The 13,965-nt window shown below is 36.1% G+C and overlaps 2 protein-coding genes across 2 annotated transcripts; both read left to right on the forward strand.

The window, feature by feature from the left end:
* Positions 1–587: 587 nt before the first annotated feature.
* Positions 588–5,057, forward strand: LOC111715113 (centrosomal protein of 131 kDa). Its single transcript, XM_023490376.1, has 6 exons — positions 588–642; positions 839–917; positions 1,008–1,085; positions 1,137–2,900; positions 3,316–3,606; positions 3,662–5,057. Exons 1-6 carry the CDS (start codon positions 598–600, stop codon positions 5,002–5,004), a joined length of 3,600 nt encoding a protein of 1,199 aa, XP_023346144.1. The 5' UTR covers positions 588–597; the 3' UTR covers positions 5,005–5,057.
* Positions 5,058–10,822: 5,765 nt separating this feature from the next.
* On the forward strand, positions 10,823–12,982 carry LOC111715116 (acidic mammalian chitinase-like). The gene is given in 4 exon segments (XM_023490378.1): positions 10,823–10,885; positions 10,982–11,074; positions 11,076–11,956; positions 12,603–12,982. Coding segments are annotated over 4 exon segments (1,290 nt in total). The 5' UTR covers positions 10,823–10,877; the 3' UTR covers positions 12,911–12,982.
* Positions 12,983–13,965: the final 983 nt, after the last annotated feature.

The following is a 13,965-nucleotide window of genomic DNA, read 5'->3' on the forward strand; positions in this document are numbered from 1 at the left end:
GGAGTAGGGACAGTTAAACCGGAGAATAGAAATATATTACGTATTATATTTTTAAACTAATATTTTCTTCATTGAGACTAATAAAACTGTGTAATAGGAAGACGACATTTCAGCCATGTTATTTGTGGCTTGAAAATCTACTTGTGAAGTGGTGTGGGTCTGTGTGTAATAATGGAAAAAATGAGTCTAACAGTCGTCTTCATATTGCACAGTTTCATGGGTCTTACTGTATGAAAGGACGTCTTCCCCCCACTGTTATTAAAAGGTCTCAAGCTCGCAAGCAAAAATCGATGATAATTTTGCCAATCACTTCTTGAGCAAAAATCTAACCAAAAATGCATTATATTTCTACCATGTACATGTAAAGGGCTACAGCAAAGTATTTATGAGTTACAGCGGTAAAATCAATTGCGACACTTAAAAATCGACCCTGTCTCAAACATTTTATAAGCCTGCAACATTCTACCAGCAGGCTTATAAAAAATTTTCGGAGAAGAAGGCCAATTTCTTCCTGAGGTAGAGGGGGGACTAATTTTAGTAAATAATAATTTCGTTGTTTTCGAAAAATTGTGAAAATTGTGTTTTAAGATAACGATAATGAAGTATTGTGAAGAGCAGAGTTTATGCCTCAATGGAGTTCAGGTCAGAAAATATAAAGGAATACAGTCTTCTACAGTTTTCTGGTTATCACTGTACCGTAACAAAATTCGATTCGATCAATCTAAAATTAGAAAATCTTTACTGGGATACCCAAAAAGATTGAGACTTTTAAAGCGACCTAAAACTCATTATCTAAACCAAATATTAAGACTGTTTAAAACGACATTTATTTCCGTAGGTGAACTCTGGTTTGAAGATTGTGGTTCGGAATATGGAAACAAACAGAGAGAAATCTTTCACCATGAATCCAATAAAACAGACTCAGGTGCTAGGGAAGGGCGCGCGCCCGGCCGCCGCCCCCCCTAGTTGCGCCTCTCGTGTGAATGATTCAGTTCTATTTTCTATTTAGAGAAGAAAATCTGAACCCGGGCTGATTAAGACGAAGAAAAAGATGAGTACAGGAAAAAAGAAGAATTTGAATCAAGGTGAGGGATAAAAAAATTCTTCAGAAAAAAAACTAAAATAAAATATTTCAGAAAGTTCTAAAGAGGAAAATTGTAAGAAAATCTCAAAAAATGTTCCGAGCCTGGACTTCTCTGATGAGATATCTGAATCTAGCAGAAGTTCCGTACATGGTTCAGAATCTAGTGCTAACTCAGTCGATGATAAGAGTCGTAGTTACCTTTACGAATTTTCCGCCGAACCCACCGTTAGCGGAGTAAAAGAGGAATTAAAAACAGAATCCCGGGATTCAGCCTTGGAGAAAAAACTTGCTAAATTCTCATATAGAATCAATGATAGCGGAATAGGAACGGATTTATCATTTGAAGGACAGAATGAAGAAATATTTGAAGATATTTCTTTTCAGACCAATCATCAGGATAAATACTCTTATAAAACCAAGAATAATGGAGCAATGGAGGATCTATGTTCAATGACGAGGGATAGCGGAATAACAGAAGAGTTTTCTCTGAGTTCAGACCTTCTCCTGTACAAGGCTAGGACTGGAGAGAAAACTGAACTTGAAGAGGGTGCTTCTACTTGGAGAACTCAAGATTCATCACAGAATATTCTAGATGAAAATCTTGAGACTCGGTATTATTTAGAGCGGAATAATGATTACTCCACTCCATGTCCTATCCTGTGTAAAGATGAGAACACGGATAAAAGTTCGAGTACAAGATCTGGAACCCAGTCCCCTGATTTAGACTCAACCCAGAGAGATAATCCCCAAAGTATTTCTCCTTGTAGGATAGATTACTGCTCTATTGACAATGAGGAACATTCTGATATTCGTCCTGCTCCGTATAGCCATGACTACCCAGATATAAGGATGGAAAATATAAACCTCTCTTTGGATCAACTCTACTCAGCAGCTAAATATGAAGTGGAGAAAACAGGATTTAAACTCACAGAAACCGATCCATCAATTTATTCTGAAGATGAAGAGAAGAAGATTGAAGAAGATATCATTATAACTGAGCTGGACTCTGTCAGTAACAGATGGACTCCAACTAACTCGACCCAAACCTGTCAACAAAGCAGGGACGGAGTTGAAAGCCCAAGGGAAGAACCAAGAATGCAAGTTCAGGTTCAGGAGTTAGATAAAGAAACCTTTCATTTTGAGGATACTCCGAGAACACACTTGACAGAGGATAGGAATATAAAACATACAAGTGATCCAATTACTACCGGAGAAAATAGAGATTTAGATACATGCAGAGATCTGGAGATTCAAACGTTCGAATCTCCTCAAGAGAATCAGGAAGCTAAGAACTCTGACGTATTCCAAAATAAAATCAGAAACTTTATCCAAACCATCGAAGATGAAGAGATCAAAGAAAACCATAAACCAGAAGATGAAGAGATCAAAGAAAACCATAAACCAGAAGATGAAGAGATCAAAGAAAACCATAAACCAGAAGATGAAGAGATCAAAGAAAACTATAAACCAGAAGATGAAAGAAGTGAAGGTCTTGATGAAAATGTAGATGTGGAAGAGGAAGAAAGATTAAGTGATGAAGATCTTGAGAAGTTAAAGAAGAAATGTTTGGATCGTCTCAAGAAATCAGAATCCCGTTCTGAAACCCAGGATTATGCTGCAAACTCGTCCATCCAAGATTTCTCCAATAGTCAGAAACTACTGAAGTTCCTGGCGGAGAGTGAAGAGAAGGATGAGAGAACTAAAAGCAAGGTTAAAACTGTATCCTATAGTCTACACCCTGATATTCCTAAACTAGGAGATCTTCTTTCTAAATCTGTTGCAGATCTTTCAGAGGAAGTGATGAATCTTAATCTTGGTAAATATTGATTGAAAACATCTTTAAATTGACAATATTATGATAATAATGAAAAAACACGCAGTAAATAGAGGTTCTGATTTTAAAGTAAACGTAATTTTTTAACCCCATTGTCACAATTATAGAGACTTTTAGCGTAATTTCAAGATACTCTTCATGCAAAGATGACAATGGCCTATTCATAACGGTATCCATGAAACCTTAATCTGAGTAAATGTGGTAGATAAAGTCGTTTCTCTGACTTGAAATGTGTTTTTTTTTTTCTGTGAGTTCTCCCTTGTTTCTTAAAAGCAAGAAATGCGCAAGAAACTTGAAATTACGCTTACAGGCCCTTTAAATTGTTTGCAAGTACACAATTATAATAATGATAACAATTGAATAAAATTATAAAAATAGTCTTTATCTTTCTGCCTAGAACTTGAGAAAGAGAGGAGAACCATAACAATCCTGAAATCTGGATTGGAGCAGAGCAACCTTGTAACCTCGGAGAATATAAACCAGATACTCAGAGAGAACAAGCAGAGAACGGAGATACAGAGGAAACAGTACGAGGATACAGTGGCACGTCACCAGGCATTTATTGATCAGCTGATAGCTGATAAGAAGCTGATAAATGAGAAGTGCGAAGATTTGACAAAAGAACTAAGAACTGTCGAAAAACGCGGAAAGGAAAATCTGAAAGCTATTGAAACACGACACTCTATTGGTGAGTTTAAAATTTAAAATTTAAAATAAAAATCTGAAATCAATTTTATTTTCAGAGTTGAACAGGTTGAAGCATATGAGTGAAAGCTCGGATAAGATAAAGAGGGAAAGATGGATGGATCAGAAAGTGAAGAAGATAAAAGATCAAACTGCTAAAAGTCTAGAGCTTGAGGTGGAGAAGTTGATGAGAAAACACTCAACCCAACTCTCAGATATCAAGGCAGGACAGAGAAGAGAACTAGAGGAGCAGGAACAAACCCTGAGGCGAGATTTCTCCAGGTCCTTTGATCAGTACAGGGTTCAGGTTGAAAGAGAGAAGAAGGAGATAATTGAGGAGGAGAAGGTGGCTCAGCTGGAAAGGTTCAGAAAGCAGGCGGAGCAGATTCAATCCTTTCATCAGGACGAGGTTCAACAGCTCCGGGATGAGATAGAACGAGAACGAAGAAAACAGGAGGAGGAGAGAACAAGATGGATGGATGAAGCAGAACAAATCAGGAAACTGTACAGAGATAAGGCAGACAACGAACAGAAGAATATAAAAGAAGAAATGGAAGACATGAAGAAAGCTCTGAATAGAAAACATGCAAACGAACTTCTCACGTTTAAAACAAACGAGGAGAGTGAACGGAAGGAGTTTGAACGAAAAGTAAACGAGAACTTTGAGAAACAATGGAAAGATCGAGAATCTGAACTCAGGTTTAAGTTCTCCAAGGAACGAGATCTGGAGATAGATCGAGTAATAGAGAAACTAGAACTAGAGATGAAGAAGAGTCGAGAGGACAGTGAGAAGAGTTTTGAAACTAGATTAAAGAGATTAAAGATGAAACATGATTCCGAGATTGCAGAGATGGTGAGGGAGGTTGAAGAGTTGAAGGTGAGGCTGGGGGAGATGAGGGAGAAGAATATGAAGACAGAGGAGAACAACCATCTCCTGGAGTCCATCAACAGTAAGCTGGAGCTCCGGTTGGTTGAGCTAGAGGAGACGAAGGAAAGGTTGGAGGAGGAGAGGAAGGATATAACGGGAGTTGTGAGGAAGGAGTTTACTCTTAACCTGGAGAATCTAACAGAAGAGAAGAATAAACTCTCAGAGGAGATTAACTCAATGCTGATCCTTCACAAGACGGAGATACATGACAAGGTTCAGGAGCAAAGAAGGATGAAGAGAGAGTTCGAGGTAGAGGTTCAAGGTCTCCAGGAGAAGGTTGAGGAGGTGGTGAGGAGGAAGGAGAAGATGGTGGAGGAGTTGACGGAGCAGCATGAACTAGCAGTACAGAGGATACATCACCTGGAGACTATAATCAGTCAGCAGGGTAGAGAGCTGATTATCAGCAAACAAACCAAAGATTTAATCAGCTCAACAAATATTAATCCACGTAAGCTGAAATCTAAGCATGTTTAAAATTTATTCAACTTGAAACGTCCTTGATTTTAAAATCCCTCTGCGAACGAAAGAATTTAAAATAATCTGACGGAAAGATTACAAAATTCAATTTGATCAAATCTTTTATCAAATTTAATCATCTAAACCTAAACCAAGAATTTACTTGGGTTTTTCTTTTTTTAGAATTTGTAGATTTTTCACGATTTTCACGTTTTGTATAAAAATATAAACAGGAATAAAAATGTATTATTATTGTCAAATTTAGAAGAAAAGAGAAAGCAAAGGGAGGAAGAGAATAGGTTGCGTGGGCCTTAAATTGAGCATGGGACATGGGATCAGGGAATAATATCCCGGGGATATAAAAATATATAAATATCCTGATGTAGATGTTCCTAATTACCCCCCTGCTGTTATTAGATGACATGGACAGATATTACAGTAGAATGAACCCAGCTGGAGGGAACACATTTAGAAAACATTTTCTCCTCTGGAACTCTTTATCTGTACAGTTCTTGCCTTTATACTTACTCTTCCTTTCTTTATCCTTTCACTTCCTTCTTTATCCTTTCACTTCCTTCTTTTATTTTTACACTTCCTTCCTCTATCCTGACACTTCCCTCCTTTATCCTTACACTTCCTTCCCTTATCCTAAAACTTCTTTCCTTATCCTTACAATTCCTTCCTTTATCCTTACACCTCCTTCCTTTATCCTTAGACTTCCTGTTTATTCTTACACTTCCTTCCTTTATTATTACACTTTCTTCCTTATCCATACACTTCCGTCCTTCCTTCTTACACTTCCTTCCTTTATTCTTACATTTCCTTAGTCTATACTTACACTTCCTTCCTTTATCTTTAACCCTATCCCTGCTGGGGTACTTGAAAACCAGGATATGCTGGGGGGGGGGGGTCAATTTGACCCCCCCTCTAAATCCCATGTTTTATGTCCAAATATGACAAATGATACATCATTAGAAAGCTCTTGTGCTCTACTTTTAGAATCTGCAAAAAATTGCAAATTTGCAAAAATTGAATTTTTTATCGCAAAATCCAGTTATATAGTAAAAATGTTTGCAAAAAATAATTTGTCCAAAAAATGAAAAATTATACATTTTTGAAAAGCCCTTGAATATGCCATTTCAAATATGCAAAATTTTTTGCAAAATTTTAAATAACCTGATTTTAAATCAAGAAAAACTAAAAATGTGAAAATTTCCTTTGACAGGTTGTTTGCTAAAAGTTTGCATTTTTTTCGCAAAACTTGTGTAATCCGTTTCCTTATGCCATAGGCTTTCCAAAAAGCTAAATTTTATCAAAATCTGACAAGTGAAAATGGGTCAAAACAAAGATTTAGTTTGTTACAGGCAAAATCAGTCATTCAGGCAGTGTGCCTAAGGACTCAGGCAGTTAGTATTAAAGCCCGGTTTTAGGCCTAAAGGGAGGGCTTTGGGTATGTAAGAAAAGTCAGAAAATTTCATTAGCCTCAGACCAATACTTTTTGAGTTATGTAAAAAATACTACAGGGGGGGGGGTCAAATTGACCCCCCCCCAGCAGGAATAGGGTTAAACACTTCCTTCCTCTATACATACACGTACTTCCTTCCTTTATCCTTGAAGGGAGAGACCGACTAGGTAACGTAGTTGAACTGAGACGACAGTATTATGGAAAAAGAAAATGAGTCCTTGCCACAAATTCCGATTTTCTAATCCCTATATCTTTAGAACCCCATGTCGTAAACCTTTGATATTTCAAACTTATATTATTTGATCTAACAGAAGTTATAGTTTGAAATGTCAAATGTCTACAACATTGGATTGTAAAGATATAGGAATTAGAAAATCAGAGTTTGTGACAAAGACTCAATTCCTTTGTTTAGGATTCATTTGATAAAAATTAGACGTTTTACGATGAATAAATTCTAATTAAGATGGTAAATTTGTACTCTGCTCCTTTTCTCATTACACTCTTTCCCTTAAAATGTCATTTAAATTTCCCTACTATTAAATGTATTAATGTATTCTATTTTGCGTCAATATTTCTGCATATATAAACATGTGTATATATAATATATATATGCTCTTTTGCAGCGTGTCAAATTTTTAACTTAGGGCTTGAAATCTTATATCTATCGTATATAAACGAGAATGGTGTAAATGTTATTTTTCTCTGGATCGTGACGGAAGAAAACGTGACTTTATACAGTCCCGCCTTGGTCCCTTCACTCCACCCTTCTTATGCATATATTTTACAATTTAAATAATTCATTTGATGCCATTCATTTTATAATAACATTTATTCCTTTTATGGTGAAATTCATTCATTTTGTAATTAAATTGTACAAGGGTTTATTCTGAGTTTAGTTTTCCCATGATTTGTGGAATACTGTTTCTTTTTTTTTAGTAATTTTCCTGATTCATCTGATCTCTGATCCTTTGGATCCTGTTTTTTCTGGTTTCTTGTTCTTTGAATCCTATTTTTCATGATTTCTTGTTTCTTGAATCCTGTTTCTCCTGGTTTCTTGTTCTTTGGATCCTGTTTTTCGTGGTTTCTTGTTTTATCAATCGTGTTTTTCCTGGTTTCTTGTTTCTTGAATCCTGTTTCTCCTGGCCTTTTTTCTTTGGGGTTTTTTTCCTGGTTTCTTTTCTTTAAATCGTTTTTCTCTTAGTTTTGTGCTTTGGATTCTGTTTCTTTTGGTTTTTTTGGTTTGTTATTTCTCTTGGTTTCTTGTTCTTTGAAACCTGTTTTTTCTTGGTTTCTTGTTCTTTGAATCCTGTTTATTCTGGTTTCTTGTTCAATTTGAATCCTGTTTTTTTCTGGTTTCTAGTTCTTTGAATCCTGTTTATTCTGGTTTCTTGTTCTTTAAATCCTGTTTCTCTTGGTTTCTGTTATTCATTTCTTTTTCTCCTGGTTTCTTGTTCTTTGAATCCTATTTATGCTGATTTCTTGTTCTTTGAATCCTGTTTCTCTTAGTTTCTTGTTCTTTGATTCTTGCTTCTCTTGGTTTCTTGTTCTTTGAATCCTGTTTTTTCATGCCTCTTGTCTCAGGGTCTAGTGTATCCTACCCCTGGTATCAGGGTACAGTGTATCCTACTCCTGGTATCAGGGTATAGTGCATGTATCCTCATACTCAGGTATCAGAGTACAGTGTATCCTACCCCTGGTATCAGAGTACAGTGTATCCTAACCCTGGTATCAGAGTACAGTGTATCCTACCCCATGTATCAGAGTACAATGTATCCTACCCCTGGTATCAGGGTACAATGTATCCTATCCCTGGTGCATGTATCCTCATACCCAGGTATGAGAGTACAACGTGTATCCTACCCCTGGTATTAGGGTACAGTGTATCCTACCCCTTGGTATGAGGGTACAGTGTATCCTACCCCTGGTGCATGTATCCTAATACCCAGGTATCAGAGTACAATGTTTCCTATAGGTATGAGAATACACTGATACAGTATATTCTATGGTTACGGAATGAGTAATGAATGAGTAAAGCAATATTTCAGTTTAAAGCTGTCAGGACTTCAGGTCTACACAAACTCATTTTTCAACCTAACTTTACTCTTCACCTTGTCAGGTTCTCATAGTAATTACTCCTCAACCTTAGAGATCTAGCTCTCACAGACACAGCTTCACATCAAAGATGAACGGCATTGACGACCTTAGGAATTTTTAAGTTAAAGAATGTCAATTTAACAATGTACGGGGATCTTTTAAAACTGCAAAATTGAAAGACGACATGTAATCCATCTTATGTGTAATTATGTTGCTTTTATCATTAGCTTTGTAAATCAAATATGTTCATTGAACTATTCAAAAACATAACTTGAGTCTAACAGTCGTTTTCCAATCCCATAGCTTGTATGGTCCAGTTGAACAAGCATTTTGTTATTAGCATAAAACTTTTAATAAGAAAAATACGTATTGAACCTGTATAAAAGGATAATAAATGATTTATGTTCGTTAATAAATCTTATTCTTTGTGGGTTACACTGTATAGAGATTAGAAGGAAAATTTGAGGTCTCATAGCAACAAGATTTATTCAGTACTGGAAACATCTGACTAAATTCGGTTTGAATTACGTCATACTACCGAAATATTAGAATTTTCAAATTGATCAAAATTGTAAAAAATATCTGATCATTGTTTTTTGTAACTTATGCAATGATTGTTAATCATCATTTAGAGAAGTTGGGTCTTATGTTGTCTCATTCCTGTGAATCTTGGGAGTAAGCATTGATCTCCATCTTATGCTATATATTGGAAAAATATGTATTGGCTCAATTTTCTTTCACCAGTTTCGCCAATACATATTTTTCCTGTGGGGCCCTACTAAAGAAACCAAACAGCTAAAAAATTGAGCCAATACATATTTTTCCTGTGGGGCCCTACTAAAGAAACCAAACAGCTCGATATAAAATGGAGTACCGTCTGCAAAGCATGTATAATCATATGGTAGGGCGAACCGCGTCAGTTGTCTCTCCCTTCTATTCCTTGCTCCCTGATATAAATGTACAGAGATGTTTTGAAGATTTTCCTATGATATAGATTAACTAGGTCGGTTGTGAACATTGGCTGTTCTTATGTCATTGAGTACATGAGTTCTGTAGTGTAGAGAGAAATTTAAGTTAGTTTAGCCCTTCTCATGCCCTTCTTCAGTTCTCGTCAATATGATATATTGCTCAGTGAAATATTGTGGTTCAAATAGTTCCATTCCCGGAGTTATTTTTCACTCTTTTATGAAATCCATTAAAACACCAAACCACCCCGCTTATCATTGAAGTACACTTTGACCCCTAGAAGTATGAGTTCGCGGACTGTACAATTCTTGGTGATTTTGCAAACATAAGCTATCTATGTTAATTTATTTATCTATGTTTTGTACCTTTATCTGAATATGAAGTATATTGTACGGGTGGGCCCTATGTATGCAGCTGAATAGTAATAGCTGTAATATTTCTATTAGGATAATATTCAAACCAAAAACTTGAAACATGACACGTGATCGTCCCTAAATATTTATTAGAACCTCGTCTCTTTTAATCTTCTCATCTTTTATTCTGTGCTAGCTTGGGAATCCAGCGTTGCCCAGAGTACTCATAGTTACTCCCGCCGTTTACCCGCACTTGGTCATAAATAAGCAATTTTTCACTATCAAGGTCAATCAACTCAACTAAGAATCTCAAAACCAAGCTAACCACATTCCCGTGGTTCTCCCGAGTTCACCGATCAAAATTTGAGGCATATCGGTCAAGGGGTTCGTGAGTTATGATCGGACATCCAAACAGACAGACAAACAGAGATTACTCCTTTATAATCTGTATTCCGTATCCTGTATCCTTTTCTGTGTGATGTATCATGTGCCCTGTGTTTTGTATTCTGTTCTGTGTTCTGTATTCTGTTCTCTTTATTCTGTATTCTACATATTGTATTCTCCTTTTCCTCTTTTTTCTTTTTTATAATCCCCCTCTCATTAAGTCCACAGCAATTGATTAACGTCTTGTTCTAAAGAATCGTCTGGTTTAGTTTAAAGGTTAATGAGCTCCAGCATGACATAATCATTTATTGTGTATTGTTAATATGTATATACCCTGTACTAAAGAATATATATACATATAGGGGTATATCGTGAGTTGTGGTATTAAATGTTATAGATAGGTGGGCTTTATGAGCAGTTAGTCAGCCTGGGTCAATAGTTCATTTTACAATATATCTCTTCAACAAATAAACTCCAGGAATATTTACCAACGGACAGAATGGAAAAACTGCATTATTGAATAATGTGGATTTTTCTCACGTAATTTCATGGAAATTTTATCTTTTAAGCTTCCTTATCTTAAAGTTTAAATTTGTAATGTTTACCAGTTGATCACTAAATCTACCCTAATGATAAGGTTTGTCTATAATTATATATAAAAAATTAAATAGATTTTTGCAGCAGGGTTAAAAAATGGTACAGACAAATTTTTACAAAAATAAAAACTTTTTAGGGTAAACCTGTTGATTGCGCTGCTTGGAGCAGGACTTGCTTTAGGAGCAGGAGTAGCAGGAGAGAAGAAGGTGGTTTGCTACTTCTCCGGCTTTTTACAGGCCAGGTTCAGGCAGGTTCGATATCGACAACATTGATCCTTTCCTCTGTACTCACATCAACTATGCATTCGCTAACATGGATAACAGTACCTGGGAACTAGTTTCTTATGATCCCTGGTATGATCTTGCTCCCTGGGATCAGGGCTGTGACGGAGATCATTGTCACTGGGACAGCTACAGGAGGTTCAACAAGCTTAAGGAGGTTAACCCCGATCTCAAAACTTTGATTTCCGTCGGAGGATGGAACTCTGGATCCGGACAGTGGTCTCAAATGGCCTCAGATCCGATGAAAAGAGATATTTTTATCAAAAGCTCTGTAAGTTTTGTCGCCAGATTCGGGTTTGACGGAATTGATTTTGACTGGGAGTATCCAGGTAGTAGACCTGGTTCCGACTTGGAGCATGACAAGGAATCCTTCACCGTGTTTATCCAGGAGTATGCTGAAGCTCTACACCAAGAAGGATTCATCCTAACTGCTGCTACCCCTCCTAACATTAATATTGCAGAAGCAGGATATGATTTCCCGAAGGTAATGGAAGCTCTGGACTTTGCAAATATCATGGTTTATGATTACCACGGAACCTGGGAAAACTTTACCGGACATGAAACCCCGTTGTACGGACGGGTTGAAGAGAACAATCCTGATCATCCTGGATATTTGTACAATGTGAACGCAACCATCAACTACTACCTGGAGAACGGAGCTCCTGCAGAGAAGCTGGTTCTAGGTACTGCTGGATACGGGAGAGGGTTTATAGTGGATAGTAGTACAAATACTGGTCTGTACTGTCCAACTGCTGGACCTATACCTAAAGCTGAGTTTACCAGGTCAGACGGATTCTGGAGCTATTATGAGATTCTACAATCTCAGAAAGGTAATAATAACATAAGGATTATATCTCATAGACTGATCTTGAAAGAATGCAAGGTTTTAGTACATAGTATTCTGCATTTTTTTATATTCGAGTGATTGTAAGTAATATACAATCTACATCTGGTCCTGGCTCCATGAGCATAATTGCATAATTGCATGACATATTTTCAATACAAACAATATTAATTTTCTTGAAAATTTACTTTAAAAGAATTGAATCTTTGTCACAAACTCCGATTTTTATTCCTTATATCTGAGCAACCTAATGTTGTAGACCTTAGATATTTCAAACCATGAATTCTGTTCTCTAAAATAATATAAGTTTGGAATTTCAAAGGTTTACACCATAAGGTTTCAAAGATATTAAAATATTTTATACTGCATTTTTGGAAAGCGGTGCTTCTAATTAATTTACAATCAACATAGAAAAGAAATGTTGTACTAGTCATGTACGTTTTAGTAAGAGTGACTCCGTTTCTCTAATTTTTCACAGGATCTGGCTTGATGGGCATTTAGTTGCATTACATATTTTCAATACTAACAATTTTTCTTTATATTAGGAATTAGAAAGGTGAGTATTTTAAGTAACATTTTGATTGCTCTTATGACAAATACAAAAGTTTCAAAAACCTTCATATTTTTTGTAGAATCTGAATGGGAGATCGTTCGGGACGGATGTTACATGGCTCCATATGCTGTTCAGCACTTGTACTGGATCGGATACGAGGATAGAGACTCAATACAGATCAAGGCACAGTTCGCCAACACCAAGGGTCTTGGAGGAATCATGTTCTTCTCCATTGATATGGATGATTTCAGCGGTTTGTACGGTAGCAGGTACCCTCTCCTCACCCAGGTCAAGCACGTCATGGATACTGGAGAAGAACTCAACCCGGATAATATCCTAGGAGAGAACAGTGGGTGTGAGTCTGCTCCGTACTGTAATATCAACTAGGATACATCCATTTAAACTATTGAAATGTTGAAATGTAAACCTATAATTAATAAATGTTTTGCCTTCTCCCCCTGCTGTGCTGTATAATCTAATAATAAATGAATCCATTAAAATGAAGGTGAGAAGCTTCTGAACTTATTATCAACCAAAAACTGATAAATATGTTCTTTAATTTACATGAAAACTTTAGAAAATAAGGTAAAAAAGTTGATTGCGACCTGTATATTCAATTTTTCCCATCTAATTTAAATATTCAAACTTCCAAAGGAGTTGAGTCTTTGCCACAAACTAAAATTTTCTAATCCCTTTATCTTTGCAAACTGATTGTGGAAACCTGTGATAGTTCAAACTTGGATCATTTTATCTATCAGAATCCATTGTTTGATATATCTAAGGTCTGCGACGTTGGGTTACATAGTTATAAGGATTAAAAATTCAGAGTTTGCGGCAAAGACTCTATTACACAATTACACTTCCAAATATTTACAAATTGATACTTTCAAACATTTACACATTTTTACTTACAAATATTCACAAATATTCCTAAATGTTTTAACATTCAGAGTTCCAAATCTTATCTAGGTTAAAAAAAAAATCGGCAAGATACAGGGTGTCCCAATAAACATGGAAATTCAGTGACGAATTCGATATCGCCTTTCTAAATAATTCTTTGTTTTAGTATAGTGATACCTACTGAGAAAGCTGTACTCTGTAAGAGTTTCGTCTGCTATGTTCACATTTTGTTCGTTTATGTTTTGACTGCATACGGTTGTACTTAGTAAAACAAGAAAATTGCTGTATACAAACTGAGTAAACTTGTCCGTCTTCACTGTTCATCTTGCGGAGACATTATAGACACATCTTTACAGTCTTTTACCCTTTTCATAAAATAAACTCTAGCAGACATAATACTATTATGGCTTTTGAAATTAGGTATTACAATGCTAATTCATAACAAAGACGATATCGAATTCGTCACTGAATTCCCATGTTTTTTTGGGACACCCTGTACAAACAAATTAAGATTTGTTCTTTTCAAGAAAGAAAAAGGCAAA

Source organism: Eurytemora carolleeae, unplaced genomic scaffold, assembly GCF_000591075.1.
Source record: "Eurytemora carolleeae unplaced genomic scaffold, Eaff_2.0 scaffold1712, whole genome shotgun sequence".
In the NCBI taxonomy this organism is placed as follows: Eukaryota; Metazoa; Arthropoda; class Copepoda; order Calanoida; family Temoridae; genus Eurytemora; species Eurytemora carolleeae.